A 16741-nucleotide genomic window follows, 5' to 3' on the forward strand; every position below is an offset into this window, starting at 1 on the left:
GCTTCTTTTCACATTTCAGATCCAGCCTGGGGGAAGAAGCAGAAGTCTGCTTGGTCCATTTGTTGCCACCTAGGGTGTGAGGATGTGCTTCTTTGCAGACCCACCTGCTTGTGATGATAAGCTCTTAGCAAGTGGTGGAGCTAGGCTGCCTTTATCCCTCTGTCTCTGACTACTTTGCTTACATCAGCTCGCTCCAGGAGGTAACCTGGTCCGCGGGGTTGCTTCCCTCTAACCCTTGCGTTTTTTCTGGAGGAGACTCTGTCTCAGCAAACACCGCCTGCTGCATCAGACAGTGCAGGAAACCGAGCCCCTGCCGCTGCGATGGATGCGTAGCCAGTTCTTCTCCGCAAAACCAGCTGCCTCCTGCCCCTGCGGCAGCGAGCCAGACTGCCAGGTCCCGCTTCCTTCTCCAGGCAGCGTTAGTCAGGCAGAGACGGTGAGTTCAGCTGCTCCTGCTGCCTGCGGGAAGGGAAGGGCAGCTGCCTGTGGCAAGAACAGGCGGCCACGGCCACAGAGCAGTGGGAGCGTATCTGCGCGGGTCCTGCCTCGACAGGACCCTTCCCGCTGTGCTTCTCTACCAGCTCTGTCAACACGGAAACCCGCGGCACCTTCTTACGGGTGTAATTAAAAAAAAAAAAAAAAAGGTCGTGCTGGCAAACTTGTCCTCCTTCCCCTTGGGTTTGTGCTGGAGGCTTTCCTGCTGGCTCAGGCCCTACGTCAGACCCCTCGGGAATGACAAGGGTGCTTCTCGCCTGGCCATGCCAGCGCTGCTGCGGTGGTGTGTGGCGGCGGGGCTCGGCCCCCCCTTTCTTCACAGGGGATGCCGAGATGCGGGGCTGCCACATCAGCCCCGGGTCTGGCGGAGGCCCTTAAGGCCCAGAGGCAGATTTGGGTTGGCGCGGTTCTTCTCCCACAAAACCTGCGGCTCACGGCTGCTGGGTTGGGGATGGCTGACGCTGTGCCGGCCCCATGGCTCTGCTGGAGGAGGAGGGGGGGGGTTGTCCTGCCCTCCTCCCAGCCACGGTACCGACCGCCGGGGCCTTCCCGAAGCACCGGCCCCCCGGGAGGGGCAGAGCCGGTCCCCGGGTCCCGGCAGCGGGACTACAACTCCCGTCAGCCCTCGCGGCCGCCCACGCTCCCGCCTTGCCTTTCGCGCCTCAACCGCCTCCGTTTGAACCTTGAGCCATGGCGGCTAACGCGGAGGAGGAGGCGGCGGTGGCGTTGCCCGAGGAATGGCGGCTTTACCTCGTCCCCACCCGCGCCGCTACCTTCCGTAACTGGCCCTTCACCGAAGGTTGCGCCTGTACCCCCGAGAGGGTGAGCCCGGCGGGGTTAGCGGGACCCGGGGGGAGCGGGGCCGGGGTCGGGGCCGGGCGCTGACGGGCCCTCCCTCTCTGCCCGCAGATGGCGGCGGCGGGTTTCGTGCACTGCCCCAGCGAGAACGGCCCCGACGTGGCGCAGTGCTTCTTCTGCTTCAAGGAGCTGGAGGGTTGGGAGCCCGACGACGACCCCCTGTGAGTAGCAGCGGGGTGGGGGGGGAGGATTTGCCCCCGGCTCCCTGCCCCGACCGGGAGCGCGGTGCCGCCTCCGGTGGCAGCTCCGCTCCGGCCGCGTCTTGTGTGCGTGTGTCTTGTTGTGAGGTGCTTTTATTTCTTTTTTATTTTCGCTCCTTTTCAGGGAGGAACACCAAAAACACTCTGCGGGCTGTGCGTTTCTTTCCCTTCAGAAAGATCCTACTCGCCTGACGCTGCAGGAGTTCCTGAAGCTGGACAAAGAACGAATGAAAAATGCAATTGTACATATGCATCAGCATCGTGATGTTTTTCTACGCCCCCATGATGCTGGAAGAGTTATTTAGTTTATGAGGAGCGGCTGAAGGATCTGGGGTTGTTCAGTCTAGAAAAGAGGAGGCTGAGGGGAGACCTTATCGCTCTCTACAACTACCTGAAAGGGGGTTGTAGTGAGGTGGGTGTTGGTCTCTTCTGTCAGGTGTCTGGAGATAGGACAAGAGGAAATGGCCTCAAGTTGAGGCAAGGGAGATTTAGGTTAGATATTAGGAAAAATTTTTTTACCGAGAGGGTTGTCAAACATTGGAATGGGCTGCCCAGGGAAGTGGTTGAGTCACCATCCCTGGAGGTATTCAAAAAGCAACTGGACAGGGTACTCCAGGGCATGGTTTAGGGGCCATGGTTAATGGTTGGACTCGATGATCTTGAAGGTCTTTTCCAACCGAAATGATTCTATGATTCTATGATTGTTTAGCTGGCCCCTTGGTTCCTTACCGCAGTGCTGCCAAAGTGGTTTGTTGCATCCTGACTTGTACTGGATCAGATGGCGTGTCCCGTCCTGGTTCTCAGCCTTTGCCTTTTGGGAGACGTAGCCCGCTTTCCCCTTGAAGCTGAACAATGCTTAACTTAGTGGTAGACGGTAATGTGTTGTTTTTATTCTTTGCAGAAAAAAGAAATTTCTCAGAAGGTGACCGAGGTTGAAGATGCAGCCAAGAGTGTGCGTCGTGAAATAGAGAATCTGGTCTCCTAGGCTACTGTAGCTTCTCACTTGCCGGTGACATCTGTCTTGTATGTGTGCTTTGGCACTGCCACTTTGGCTGAATGGCTGTGTTTCCTGAGACTGCTTTCAGAATGCCCGTCTCCGTGAGAAGTAGACCGAATTCTCCTTCACTCACCTGAGTCTGTCCGGGAAGTAGCTGGGGTTTGATGCACTGCATACGTAATCTTTTTCTGCAGGGATTCTGCTGTTCTTCCTGTTGGTTTAATTAAGGATTACGACTTGTGGTTTTATTTGTTCTTTTTTTTTTTAAGCCCAGCTGTTTCCGTTATGGAGATGCTGGTAGCTCTGGTGCTAAAACTTGTGTTTCTTGCAAGAGCTGGCAGGCACTTCCATTTTTATACTGAATATACCAGTGCTTTTGGATACTTTTGGAAACAAAAAGGGGAAGGAGTTTTAAAACTCCTTCAGGGATTTAGGATTGTGGCTAATAATGTCCAATTACACCAAATCTTAGTGTGCCTGGTATCCTTGTAAACTTCTATTTTTAGTTGGCTCCTGCCTCATGTTGATGTGTTTATAAATAAAAGTTGAAGGCAAAAAAGCAAAGTAATTTTACTCAGTTTTCTGGAGGAAAAGAATCTGACCTTTAATGCAATGAGCTGCACTGAATGCAGTTTTAACTTCAAAGTGGAAAATAAGCTAATCAAAGTACAGCTTGCAGTGCTATTGCTCAAGTGTCAAACTGTCTCAAGTGGTATTCGTCAGGTCTCCTTAAAATGTCCTTGTGCCTTGGAAGGTTTGGTTGGTCCCTCTCCTTGCACAGGTTTGGAAAGGAAAAGAAATCTTGCAGGACAGACTGCGGTCAGTGAAGAATTGTACTCTGAACTGCAGGGAAGGAACGGGGGAATCTCCTACAAAATATTTGGCTGTTATGGGGCCTGAGTTGATTGTACAGGGTTGTGAAGTCTGCAGACAGAACTGGACGCGTGCACTTAGGTGCTCCCAAACTCAAAGAACCTCCAGCTCCATCTTGGGGAAAAGGCGGTTGCAATCACACACTGACGAGACCAACGTTCCTGGGTTTCGTAAGTTTGTCCAGTGTTCCCTGTCCAAGCTCACTTGCAAACAATGAAATAACTTCATTATTTCCAGCTGTAACAGCCAAATCATATGCCGATTGCCCTTTTGCATTCTTCTTTTTTACGCTTGCATTGCAGCTGTAAATAAAGAACAGATTGTTTTAAGCTACTTAAATTTATTCCAAGTTACTGGAATAAGTGAAGTGGCTTGTAGGTAAATGTTGATGCAGAGTAACTTCAGAATTTCTGGATGCCTCTTTCTGCAGGGACATAACTGTGAGAAAAGAGCGCTGAGCCTTGGGCAGGCTCTGGCCCTTCACTATTGCCAACTAGATCTGTGCAAGCAGACTGTGGGTAGCCTGCAGCTGAGCTAGAGGCCCAGCTACGATACGTACCGTAACAGGACTCGGATGCACTCCTCTCCCTCCAATCCGAGCAGAACTGCCTCATGGAGAGCGGTGTTGTTGTGCCTGCAAAGGAGGAATGAGCAATGTACTTATTACCTAAGGAAACTGTCCTGGTACATGGAGAAGTGGTCTAGCGAATTAAACTAAGGAAAATGACAGTAGGAGTCACGGTGACTTTTTGCCGGTAGGCTTTAGTGTGGTTTATTGAATTAAGCTGAAGTGGATGGGGGAAGGAGTTGAATAGAACAGCAGCTTTCCTGACAGAAATTATGAGAAGTCTTCAAAGCTGGCAACTGAAAGATGGACTGTGAATACTATTATCTTTGCTCAGTTGCAGCTTGGGTTTTTTTTTTTAAATTTGGCTTTGAAAGGAGCTCCTGGACTACAGATTTGTGGAGGAGGGGTGGGAGGTTAATCCTCTCTAAAACTGGAGCACAAGTGCTTTTTTGGTAAAACTTCAAAATACCCGAGGCAGAGAATCAGTGCTCACTTACAATCCTGACTGCTGGTCAATGTCAGCACCTTCCTGCACAAGAAGGGAGATTGCTTCCGCATGCTTGTTAAGGACAGCAACTGTGAGAGCAGGTCGGTCCTCATCGCCGATGCAGTTTGGGTCGGCTCCCTAGAATGCACAGGAGAGGGAAGGTGAGCTGTTAAAAGCCATAAAGATTCTCCAGCTTCCGCCTTGCTTTAATATTACATCGATTTAAGTTGGCAAATGGACTTTAGGCTCAAGACAGAGAAATGTTCAAATTGTGTGGTATTGTTCCTTCATGTCTTTTCTGAAAATGTTTGTTGTCTGCTAGCTCAAAGCCAGAGTAAATGTGTATAACAAGAGCAGTCAAACTAGATCCCACAGTCAGGATGCACCTTACCACACAGCAAAAAGGAAGAGGTTATGCTTGTTTTTGCAATGCAGGGGACTTGACCCTAAACTATAAAATTAATATATTTTTCTTTCTGTGTGGCCTTGACAAACCCAGAGGAGAATGCCTTACGCGCCGGCCAAATAGAAATTTGGGGAGAATGTATATAAATGTAAAATAGGCTGTTTCTTCTCTAAAATGCTCTTTCAATTTGAAGACAGTCAATTGTCTTGCAAGCATGTTGCCTCCTAAGCATAAAGAAGTTGCATATCAGGTGAATATTCATGCAGTAAATGGTCAAAGAGTTGGAAAGGGAAACTTCAGCAACCAATAACTTACTTCCTGGAGCAATCGTTCTACTAAGGTGATTCTTCCTTTCCCATTTGGACCCAGTTCTTCTAGTAGTTGTCTGGACTCTGGCTGTGGAAACACAGAAAACAGCCAGTAACATTTCACATAGTGAAAATACAAGTAGGTGGGCCATATTTTGCCTTTGAGTAGAGGTGGAAAATGCACACAGGGGCATGAATGCAGCGTAGCTGAGCCTCAGTATTACTAATCCATGACCCTTTGTTGGGAATGTCTTTCTGAATCCGAGCAAGTGTTGGATAACCCAGGCTAATATCTCACTATTGAGGTCTTGATTCAGCAAACATATCTGCAAATGATTAGCTTTACATCAACGCAGCTCTCCGGGGCTGTACAAAGATCTGCTCACCACAGTAAAATTAAACATGGGTACAAGTTCTTTGCTATAGGATTAAAGTTTGAAGCTTCCAGAACTTGTGGAAGTATTTTATTTAAAAAATGAATATGTTTTGTTTCTCAGAAGTTAGTTTACTAAATCTTAAAACAACCAACAAACAACAAAACCTAAAACCTTTTCCTTTTATTTCTTCCCAGACTTCCGCCTCCTTCATCTTCCCTTTTGAAAGCCCAATCACTTGACCAAGCATTTTTATCTCGAGTCATATCAGAAAGCTGTATATCTTCTTCCACCTATTGAGTTGGCTAACTGATCCAAGCTTAGATTAATGTATGTTTCCCTTTTGAAATTTTCCATGCCATTACTGACAGTCCATTTAGTAGGCAGTGCTTCCAGGATACTTGGCCTCTAGTGGAAGTAAAGCCTTGCTTCTTGCATTAAACTGGCCCTCAGCTGTGCTGGCATCTCAGCTTGATGGGGAAACTGAGTTGACCTAAAAGCTTGTTGCGTAGATCATCATCTCCTGTCTAGTTTACAGTAGTTCTAGCACAGCCAAGGGTATGTCCTGTGGAGTCAAACTAAGTAGTAGGGTCAAGGGAAGACAATAATGTCTCCATCTGATGTTGCTTCTGAGAAAAACCTGTAACAAAATCAAGTCTGCAACAGTCTTTAGGCCTAATGCTGTGTCAGTAAAACAGAATGGGTCTGAAAATCAGAGCAACAATCTAATTAAGCTCTTAGTAGGAACAAAGTGTAGTTATTTCCAGTTCTGTAATAAATGTCAGTTACCAATGTTCAGGTTTTATATGAAGTTGGACTTTTGTCCCCTTCCCCTGCCCCCAGTCAGCGTTAAAAGCTTTCTATTTTTATCCTTGGATGCCCTCCTTCATGTTAGTGCTGCTCTATAGGTAGTTTTTCCTGTACTGGCAGAAGATACGTACAGGGAGCTTATCTTCTTTTTCTGTAAGTGTTCTTGACTTTGTTCTCTTTATTTTGCCTCTTGAATGGAAAAGATTATGATCATCTTTGCCTACCAGAAAGGGAAACAAGTGTTAATTCAAAGCAAAGTCAGTATCCTAGCAAGAACTTGGGGGAGAGATATGGAAACAATTTATCCACAAAAATATTTTATTTTGTGTTGAAATGAAAGCAATATTTATCAGTTTTCTACAAGAGAAAGTGATGAAATATTTGTTGCAGATCAGACCGGTTTTAACAAAAGGTTTACACTCAGGCAGTCTCAAAAACTTGCTATTTTGAAATGAAGATTCAATGAAATGTGGAGTTTGGGGCGTTTGTGTCTTTTTTTAACTAGCTGCAGCTATTCAACAAGCTTGACTTGGATTCATGAATTGTTTTGACCAAAAACCTTACACTTTTTCAATGCTGTTTGGCTCCCAAATGCTTAAGAACAGGACTAGAGGACCTTGAGTAGATATGTATGTCCATTATTTTTAAGAGATGTAATCTACCAATATGCAGGAGGGTTGATAAGGAAATTACACAGCATGTGGGGACCCTTTGAGCTGGTGCTACAAGAGTGCCTGGAATGACAGTCACATTTGACACTTCAGAAAACCAGCTCCTAGTGCCGTGGCTGCCTCTTGACATGTCTCAGACTGGAAAACAAAGTGGACGAAACTTATACGTGAATTGAAGTATGTCGAATGACACTACAGGAATTTCTGAATTCTAATGCTGACTTTACAACTAAAACCTAAGTCCAATATGAGATGCCTAAAATGCTGAACTGTTACTGACACCAGTGGAAGATGCAATTTAAGCACCTCTGAAAACCAGGTGTAGAATTAATGTATTTCATCATTTCTTACCTTTGCTAAATGTGCCCAAGCTGAAGTCCCTGGCACAGCTCAAAAGTAGAGATAATATTGACATTTATGGCTACTATTGTAAAAGAATATGCAAAGCATCTAAAGATTTATCACAATAATAAAAAACACTGCTATGAGCTGTGGCTGCAGTTTACTGACCTCTCCAGCTGTCCTCTAGGGATGAAGCATTCCCATGAGTTTTTGACAGAGTCTGTACCTTGCTTAAATCTCAACTCAGCTGCATTTTGAGACTTAAAGATCAACTTAAGTAGGTGCAGAATGTGCCAATATATTAGTTTGCCTGTCTAGGTGTCTAACCTTCCAAGCACTACTTCTGTATTCTTGACTACTATGTTTATGATCTATTGTAAAGATGGGGGGGGGGGGGGGAGTGGAAATCTCACCAAAAGTAGGCTGACTGCCATCCTGTCCATCTCTGACTTCTGTTACTGTATTCAGGTAATGACTGCTGAACTTCACCGGTTTATTAGTATGAATATCCTGTAGAATCATCAAATGCAGGCAGTTAGTAAGATTATCATGTAATGCTGTTATAATCTTAGTAACACAAAACAGTGGTGTTGCATAAAAAAAAAATAGGCTTTTAATATCAGTCTCAAATTAGCCCAAGATAAATTATTATATGTAATCAAACTCTGTTTTGAGGGAAAATAACGTAGCATTTTTTTTTCTCAACCTTGTGTTAGGTATTTGTTTTGATTTAGAAAACAAAAAAAGTGACACAATCTCACTTATCTGGATGAGAATCTTCATTTCATTGAAAGTGTTTCTACCACTTGAGAGATCTGATTAACTCCTCACTTGCAAAATGATGTGACATACCTTTTCAGGCACCACATGGCAAGGTAAGCTTGTTAAGATTGTACACAAGAGATACAGTTGGAATTTTGGATGTCTGAAATGGTAGATTTTCATCTTTGAAAAGCTGGCAATGAATACGTGGGTGGTTTTTGGAACATGGTAATTCTGGATGTAGGGATTTCAGGTGTTTGGATACAGTTAACAGGAGCTCTGGCAAACGTTATCTCCAAACTACTGAAAATTACTAAGCTTGTTTCTTAAGAGCACAATTTGCAGACTGAAGAAAACGAGGACCTAAGATCAAGAGCTAAGGGGTGCTAGAATCATCAAACAACATCAGCTGAAAGAAGAATGTTAATATTAATAGCAAACTAATGAAATGCAAGATGATAGCAACATAATGATGAAGTCTGGCTTAATCAGATAAAGATACCTGTTCAGCCAGCTCCAACAGAAAAAGAAAAAGATTCCTTTCTCTGAAGTGATGAGTTAACACCCTCTGAACAAAAGAATTTCTTGTTTAGACCTGAATTTAAAATATATCAGCGTTACACTGACTGGTCTAGTGACAGCTTTAGACCAGCTGCCTAACAATGGGCCTCATCCCCCGAACTGACCTTGTTAATAGCAAGAGCGTAATTCAATGTAATAGTGACTTCATAGTCATCCTCACAGATGGTAGCAGAATTAATCTAGAGGGAAAGAGCAGCCGTTAGTATCTCTTACAAAAAGTACACAGAAATAGTTTTAGGAATAATTCTTGCTGATTATGTGTATTATGGAGCCAATACACAAAATCACACATGTGGCCTTTGCCTACTTGTGATATTGTAGCAACACTTCCCATCTAACTGAGAAAGGGGCAGGTGGTATTTTGAATAACTGGAAATATCAGAATGACTGAAACGCCAAATGAATCCAAAAGATGTAATAATGCTACGTTTCATGAAAGTTCAGTCATTCTCCACCCAGATTTTGCAGCTGCATGAAAGGCCGTGTTGTTCTTGGGACTCCTTACCCCTGGAGAACTGGTTGCTGCTTTAGTTGTTCCAGTCTGTAGCAGCACAGTGTGTAGTAAAACGTGGGCAACTTTCTATATCAATTCATTGAGACAATGCTGCTGGCAAGAACGACTATTGAAGTTACACAAAAATGAGTGCATAGGGGATTACAAAGAAGTGGAATGAAGCTGACAAGGTTATATTGCAGCAGGCTGAGAATTTTGAGATAAGATTGATTATATTTCTAATCCACATGAAAACTGAAAAAGCAGCATTAAACCCAGATAGTTGGCATCTACTTTGAATCACTTCTGTTACTTTTGGGGGCAGTGGTTTCAAGACAATGGGATGACAAAAGGCCAAGAAGCAGCAGGAATAGCCTTCTCTAGGCAATTTAATGTTTTTCAGGCATATCCTTTTGAATCTTCTAGCAAAGGAAACAAGTTGCAGTGGACCTATACCTCAACTCCACCAAGCAGATATCTCTTATATTAATACTTGTATTACAGCTTCTGAACGTACTGGTGGACCCAATAGGTCTCAGTGGCTATAGCATTCAGATGCAAAGTATCTGATGGAGCGTCATACCTCCCAAAAGTGTAATCTGCCCCCCAGTATTCACACACTTTTCTGTAGTTGTTTCTATGTGCTAAAACTGGTTTGGTTTTTTTTTGACTGGTGCATCAAATCAGTCAGGACAGGGTAAGAAATAGTGAGCCTGAACTGTAACAAGGGAAACTTAGGTCAGACACTGGGAAAAAGCTTCCCAGTAGCTATTCCAGTTCAAGGAGTCCCTAACCCTACTTCTGCCTGCATCCCACTTCCAGCTGCTTGCTGCTAACCTACTCTTGTACTAGCACTGATGCCCTTTTTTTTCCCTCCAGAGCTATTTTTAGCCTGGGTCAGTCACTGATCCAGTCCACAGGACATTGCCACAAGCAGTTGTGCTGGCGGCACCTAGGAAGCAGCGTGAGGGGATGCAACTCCTTAACCCAGCAGGGCTGCCAGAGAAAGCAATACAGTACTGCAGCTGAACAGCAAGGGTAATTGAGGGCAGAAATGGACTGCCTGGGGCAATTGTGAAATCTCCATTGTTGGTGAGTTTGAAAAGCTTCGAGAGGAACATCTGTTGGGAACAGTTTAGGCAGAGTTGATCTTCCCTCAGGTCAGGGACCAAATGATCTCTCAGTCATACCAGCCCTATCTTCTAAGACTCTTTAGGAAGAACCTCCAGTTTCCACCTTCTTGCTATCACCCCTTTAATCACTTTAATGCAGTTTGGTGAAATCCTAAAGACTACATCTCCAGTAAGAAAAGCAATACCCTGTTCCTGTAATACTGGTATAGTTTACACTAGAAGTAGACTATATAGCCAAAGAGAATTGCTGCTATCTGCTGGTATCATCCAGCCCCGAGCAAAGGCAAGCATATAATCTAAATCCCATGGCTAGCAGGGCTTATCTAACTGACCAACTAAATAGATGTCAGTGATCTCTTCTTTTTCTTGATTGTCTGCTGTGGGATACTATAAAAGCAGCTGGGCAAGGGCCTTCTCACTTCTATCACTTCTCTTATAGCTGTGAGGTGAGAGAAGAATAGAAACTGCCACAGGAAAGAAAGCAGAAAAAAAATCTTCAGTAAAAGACTGAGCAAAAAATGGAACAACAAAACAAGACAAATTACACACAGAGACAGGTCAAGGTCTCAAGAAAAGGGAGGCATTTATTTTTCCAGTGTTTATCTAGCAGCCACAATAATCTTTTCATGACACACCGCAGGAAGACATTACTCACAAGCTCCTTCCTACCTTTCCCATTTGAGGTTCTCCGATCAGTGCTCTGAATTCAAGGTTGTTCTGAGCATAGCTTCTAAGGTGAGCACAGACATGATCCAACTGTTTTCTCCAGTAACCTGATCAGAGAGAGTTAAGCAGGAGAAAAATCCCTAAAATTGTGATTAACATTTCTTCTACTCATGTGATGGATGATTTAAAAGATAGCATGTTTTCACCGAGACAAAAAAGAATTTGAATTTTTCTTTAGAAAATTCATCTGATCAAGAAAATGAGAAGCAAGTTATACCCTAAAAAAAGGTAAAATACTGTCTAATCCATAGGTTATAATTCATTCCTAGGCACCTCAATTCACAACAAAACCATGTCTCGGAATCCTCCTTGGGAATCAAAACTGGCCCTGTGTAAAGGAGAATCTCACACTATTCCAGATCATTAAAAAAAAAAAAAGTTCTATATTACAGCTAAGCAATTGTGCATTATTCAACTGATTTTTAGTTGATTTGAGATCACTAACAGGTAAGCCAAATCTGAAAACTGCAGACATAGTAACTCAACCTATACAGCATTCTGGTCTGTGTAAATTACTCCCCAAATAAACGCCTTACAATTATATATGGGAGAGCATATTAAAAGCTTGAGCATTCCTGCTCTTTTGCCTGTCAGGATCTCTGGGACAGAGTCAGCATTCCTTTATGCTGGTACAGGGCATGAAACATGAGGGACTGAATGCGCCTGGATTAAAAACTCGTCTTAAGCCATTCAGAGTTTTTGCAGCTCCTGTCCAAGTATTTCCGAAGCAACATTCCGTTTTCATCAGAGAAAGAAACAAAAGGACTTGTTCTTATTCTTAAGTGATTGTTATCAGGATCTGGCTAATTTTATTTTTGAGCATACTTATGGAAAGTACAGAGTATGATTTATTTTGTTGTAGATAAATAGTGTAGGCTTGGTAACCTCATTTAACTTACACAGTGAAGTTGCTCTGACCTTATCCTTCCCTTCATGTTAAGTGAAGCTCAAAACAGTAAAAAAAAAAGCCAAGTCAGAAGAGAAGTGCTGCTGTCTGACTTTTACAAGAGAAGGCAAGTGCACAAGGATTTTTGTGCTTGGAGGACTCTTCCAAGATCTAACTGGTAGAAACTATGACAAACTAAACCAGCAAAACAGCAAGTCTTATTTGTCAGGCAGCTTTAAAGGAATATAAAAAGAAGGATCCACAGAGCAATATAAATTGTTCCCTGCCATGGTCTCACATGCAAAAACTAATACAAGTTGAAAATAGTAATTAAAAAATCTAAGCTAAACTACTATTTGGTGAGTGACCCCTCCAGGGAAGTCAGTAGTATTTGCAATAAGCTGGTTCATAACTAGCCTAGGTACCCAGATTTTATTTAAAACAATCCAGATGGCCAGGAACATTTTCCTGCATGTTTGACATTTTATTACATCTAAAAGGATTTTTGACAGCACTGATGGAATACTTTAATGCATGCTGTCAATAGCTGATTACACCTATATCACACTGATTTACTGTTTGTTATCGTAGAAAAGGGGAGGCTTCTTTGTAAAGTTTACCTGGTAAATGACTTGGCTCCTGTTCAAAACAGACTGGAAGTACAGCAAAAAATGAAATACAGTACATCAGAGGATTAGTGTTTTGGTACTGCTGTTATTTCCCCATGTCCTAACTTTTTTTTTTTTAATCTTCACAAAAGAAAAAACGTTAGTTAATGGCCGATATGATCAAGAAATAAAAAAATCCCACCTTATTTAATCACTTGTATTTAAAAACTTTAATATCAAATGTCTGATACTATTTGAATTGAAGAAATAATGGACATTTGGCATTTATAAACAAGATTTTCCTGGGTGACAGCATATGGTCCTGTTGATACATGTAGTTTCAAGCCATATATACAGCTCAGCATCAAGCAAAGGGAACAGCGTGAAAGACCTGACTGTAACAGACATTTATTGATTTACAGAATGAAATATGTTCCTCAGTCCTTGGCAGGGTCTAAAGGAGAATACATTACACAGTGCAACTTCAACAAAGTTACTTCTGCTAAATGGATAAAAATTAACATAGTTCAAAAGCAGTACAGAATTTCTTCCCAACCTTTCCCAGTGAAAGGAGTTCTCACTCACAAGTCAAGAGCAGTATTTCTGTTAGAGATATATGAATGTTCAGTATTACCTTTTTTTTTTTTTTCTCTCGGCACTATTATGGGCCAATCCTTTATTACCTCTGACTAAATTAAGCTCCCTGACATGTTGAGTCAAGTGTTGTATTTCCTACGGTGATGTCTAAGAGAACATGCCACATTTCAGAGCAAGGGTGTAGGAAAACAGATTTCCCTAGTGATAATTTGAAATATAAGAGTGCATCATCTGGATATTTATACACAGAGTCAAACAGGAATTTCTAACATTCATTAGCAACTTTTTCTACCCAATAGATAAATAATTCTGGTAACAGCCTGAGGAGTTGACCCTCTAATTGTAGAAAAGCGCTAGAAATGGGAAAATGGATCCAAAAAAGTAACTGCTCCTCCAAACCATGGTTTGATGCTGTAGTGATTTAAAATTAATTTATTCTCTGGACTGCACAGCTGGACTGCCCTGTGAGATTAAAGACAATTTTGCAAATCGGGCCATTTATTAGGTCCCTAATTAATAAAAGTTTTCCCAGGATAGTAAATCTAAAATCTCTAAAAATTGCAAACTTTTTAATGACAGCAAACAGTCAAGTGATTCCACAAAGAACTAACTGACCAAACCAGGGACTGTGAGACAAAGTTGTCTGCAGTACTGACACAGTAATCTGTGCATGGACAGTCTCTGCAATGAGTGATGTAGATGTACTGATACCCTTGGGGGGCTGGAAGATGGGGCCTACAAGAGCTCTCAAGGTTTCTACCAACCCTATTTTTTGTAATCCTGTTACGAATCCCTTTCTCTAGTTTAGTTTCCTTTGCTTCCAAAACTTCTATAATTTATTCCACAACAGCACCCCAAACAAGTTCTTCACATTGACAAGCCTCATCATATTTTTCAAGAGCTATGATCCCCTGTGTCTCAGAGTTCTGTTTAACGATACTCCCAGCAGACATTATCGCAGTTCTTACTGAACTTCATATTGTTGGGGGTGAGGAAGGTGCTGGGAGGTGGGATTGTCGTTCAGTGGTTTCCAATTCAAATATAGGACACCTGTCCCTGATCCTGTAGGGTCTGAGGAAATCAAAGTACTAGCAAATTAGTAAGGCTGCACAGGGGTCAGTAACCAAAATTTTGATATTGCTGATAGGCTTTCTTTTAGCTATTGATGGAGATCAGTGATTGAATTCTAAGGCGCTGCATTTACAAGTGACTGGCGAGAAGACAGACTTGTAAACATGTAGATCAGTGTCCTACTGATGGCACATTCCATAGACTATAATCTTTTCAAGAAAAAGCAAGGTCATACATTGCAGCTTTGTTTAGAAAAAAAAATCAAAACTCCTTCTAACCTTTTCCAGGACTAATGGCTGTCAGGAGAGGCTTATGATCACTCATCTTTTCCAGCTTTTCTTTTTGTGAAATCAGCTCAAGCTTCTTCTTTTCCAACAGTTTGCTAGATGGGTAAAAAAGTCCAATGGTTTGGGTTCCTTTATCTTCTCTTTCTTTTATTTCTGCCCTTGATTTGGGCAAGGAAATAGGAAGAGGCTGCCAGGCAACTTGAGCTTGAAATTGTTTAGCCTGTGGGGGATGGAGGGGAAGGAAAAGTGTAAGTAATATAATTAGATATAATTAAATGGCTTACAAGCAGAAATTAACTAGAACAGTACACAAAATTGTAAAGGAATGAAAAAGCTAGCAGGAAGAATCATTAACAACTCTTGGTTTTAATTACCAGTCTGTAACAATGATGCAACTTATCACAAATATTCAAGCAAAAGCAAAATTCTTCATGATTGCCAGCAGAATGACATGTATGCTTCTGTAGGACAAAAACTGGCTTTGCTAAGTATCATGGTCTTTCTTAAAACAGAGTTTTAAAAACACTGTTACATATGCATAAAAGAATACCTTGTATCAGCAGGACACAAATAATTCACAAGTAATAAGATAAAAGTACTTAGAGCTAAAACTTTTGAAAAGCTGATTGTTTCTCACTTTGCTATTTAGAATAAGGCTGGATTAAGGCCTTGGCTAAGGCTACTTTTCAGCAGAAAGCAGTTCTCAGAATAAACATATCCTCGGTTTTGCCCTCAACAAGCTCACAGACCACAACATTGTCTCAAAGAGGAAATGAATGGAGTTGTGCTGATCTATACCTGCAGTGGACTAGCCTTTTAGCTGTGTTCAAACCTGGCTTTGTAATACTGGGTGTCTTACCTCAGAAAACCCCAGTGAGTCCCCGGCATCCTTGAGACTGCCATTCAAAGAACCCACCCTTGATGGGGGCTCTATGTAAACACCGCAGGACCCACAGAAGCGAGCGTATGGATGGTTGCTTTTACCACACTTGAAACAAGTAAAGTAGGATGGAGGAGGTCCAGGCTGGAAAGGTCAATGAAACACTTGTCACTACAGACACATATGACGCATGGTTCAGGAATGATAAAAGCAGTGGCATGAATTAAAAGGAAGTAAAGTAGCACTACCTAAAGCTATTAGATTAGAAATATTAACCAGGATACCACACTGTTAACATACTGGCAGATGAAAGACAGTAAATCTTCAGATATCTCAGCACTATGCTATGGAGGCAAACATTTTTTCAGACAGATCTAGCATTATGGTATGTTATCTTTTTAACATCTACTTTCAAAAATACTTATTTTCTTTGGCAAAGCCCTGTAATTACTAGTCTGGTGCTCTGATACTGAATATGACTGCAATTCTTTCCAGTTCAATTCTAACACCACCACCAGCACCCCACCCCGAGTCCCCTGGTACAGTACAGGGCCAATGGTTATGTATGCATATAGGGGCGTGTTTCAAATTTTATGTAGACTCAGCTCACAGAAAAAAAAATATTCTCCTTGAGTGTGATCTTAGATTGAAACATTATACCTATAAAAATATGTGCCAGGGGAAATTGTTTACATTGATTGTACCATGCAAAAGCTCTACTGAGCAGCAGTGAAGTACTTGTCTTTACTGAAGTTAATGAGGCCTTCAGCCAAAAAAATTACATACATCATCTCATCTCTGTTAATTGCCTGTATAGGTGATCATAACCCAAAGTAGATACGGGAAAACTTGCATTAGGTTAGCCTATACTTTAACCTTTGATGGATAAGTTACTTTGGCAGAGTATACGGCTATTGCATCCCAACTGATGCAATGAGCTGGTGCTCATTGACCCATGGTACTTTGTTTACATCTCTAAACCCTTAAGTCACTGACTGATGTGGGGTCAGGATGTCATCTAAGCCTTTCATTTTTCTTTACAGAATCCTATGTGCTCTAAGCTAGTATTTTGATAATAATAAGCCGTATACTAACTGACAAGAGTTTTGCAAAGAGAAGTTTGAAATTACTGCAGATCACAGATGAGTAAAAACAGATTTGTCAACACAAACACCGAGAGCACGTGCCTTGGCTCCACACCAGTCACAGAAACGTGCATCACATTGGTTAACACGATTGCATTTTGAGCACGAAACTGTCTTCCTTTGCTGGCTGTGGTAAGGTGGGGGGGTGTCTCCTCCAAACATGGGCTAATAAAATAAAACAA

At 42.5% G+C, this 16741-nt stretch overlaps 2 protein-coding genes across 3 annotated transcripts in view; one reads left to right on the top strand and one right to left on the bottom strand.

The window, feature by feature from the left end:
- Positions 1-3114, top strand: BIRC5 (baculoviral IAP repeat containing 5). 2 transcript variants are annotated; one of them, XM_052806409.1, is made up of 4 exons: positions 1-436; positions 1405-1514; positions 1678-1795; positions 2455-3114. In XM_052806409.1, exons 1-4 carry the CDS (start codon positions 326-328, stop codon positions 2536-2538), a joined length of 423 nt encoding a protein of 140 aa, XP_052662369.1. In that variant the 5' UTR covers positions 1-325; the 3' UTR covers positions 2539-3114. The 2 variants fall into 2 exon arrangements, with proteins under 2 accessions (XP_052662369.1, XP_052662368.1); XM_052806408.1 differs by lacking the exon at positions 1-436 and adding an exon at positions 1149-1317.
- The window catches only part of DZANK1 (double zinc ribbon and ankyrin repeat domains 1), a 25803-nt gene continuing 11854 nt past the window's right edge, over positions 2793-16741 (bottom strand). The window contains exons 11-21 of the mRNA XM_052806406.1: positions 16602-16724; positions 15394-15558; positions 14526-14754; positions 11029-11132; positions 8838-8912; positions 7803-7899; positions 6508-6596; positions 5200-5280; positions 4489-4616; positions 3983-4057; positions 2793-3725 (exon numbers count right to left, since the gene is read on the bottom strand). Coding sequence (XP_052662366.1) covers positions 3560-3725; positions 3983-4057; positions 4489-4616; positions 5200-5280; positions 6508-6596; positions 7803-7899; positions 8838-8912; positions 11029-11132; positions 14526-14754; positions 15394-15558; positions 16602-16724 — 1332 coding nt within the window. The 3' untranslated portion in view covers positions 2793-3559. The remainder of the gene's footprint in view (positions 3726-3982; positions 4058-4488; positions 4617-5199; positions 5281-6507; positions 6597-7802; positions 7900-8837; positions 8913-11028; positions 11133-14525; positions 14755-15393; positions 15559-16601; positions 16725-16741) is intronic.

The sequence above is a fragment of the Harpia harpyja genome, chromosome 13 (genome assembly GCF_026419915.1).
Source record: "Harpia harpyja isolate bHarHar1 chromosome 13, bHarHar1 primary haplotype, whole genome shotgun sequence".
NCBI lineage: Eukaryota > Metazoa > Chordata > Aves > Accipitriformes > Accipitridae > Harpia > Harpia harpyja.

What these genes read in the sequence shown, in the direction of transcription:
- BIRC5 (XM_052806408.1), top strand. Translation starts at nt 1,186, where the DNA reads ATGGCGGCTAACGCGGAGGAGGAGGCGGCGGTGGCGTTGCCCGAGGAA. An exon ending in GCGCCTGTACCCCCGAGAGG is followed by an intron (nt 1,318 to 1,404) that starts GTGAGCCCGGCG and finishes CTCTGCCCGCAG; the next exon opens with ATGGCGGCGGCGGGTTTCGT. An exon ending in GAGCCCGACGACGACCCCCT is followed by an intron (nt 1,515 to 1,677) that starts GTGAGTAGCAGC and finishes GCTCCTTTTCAG; the next exon opens with GGAGGAACACCAAAAACACT.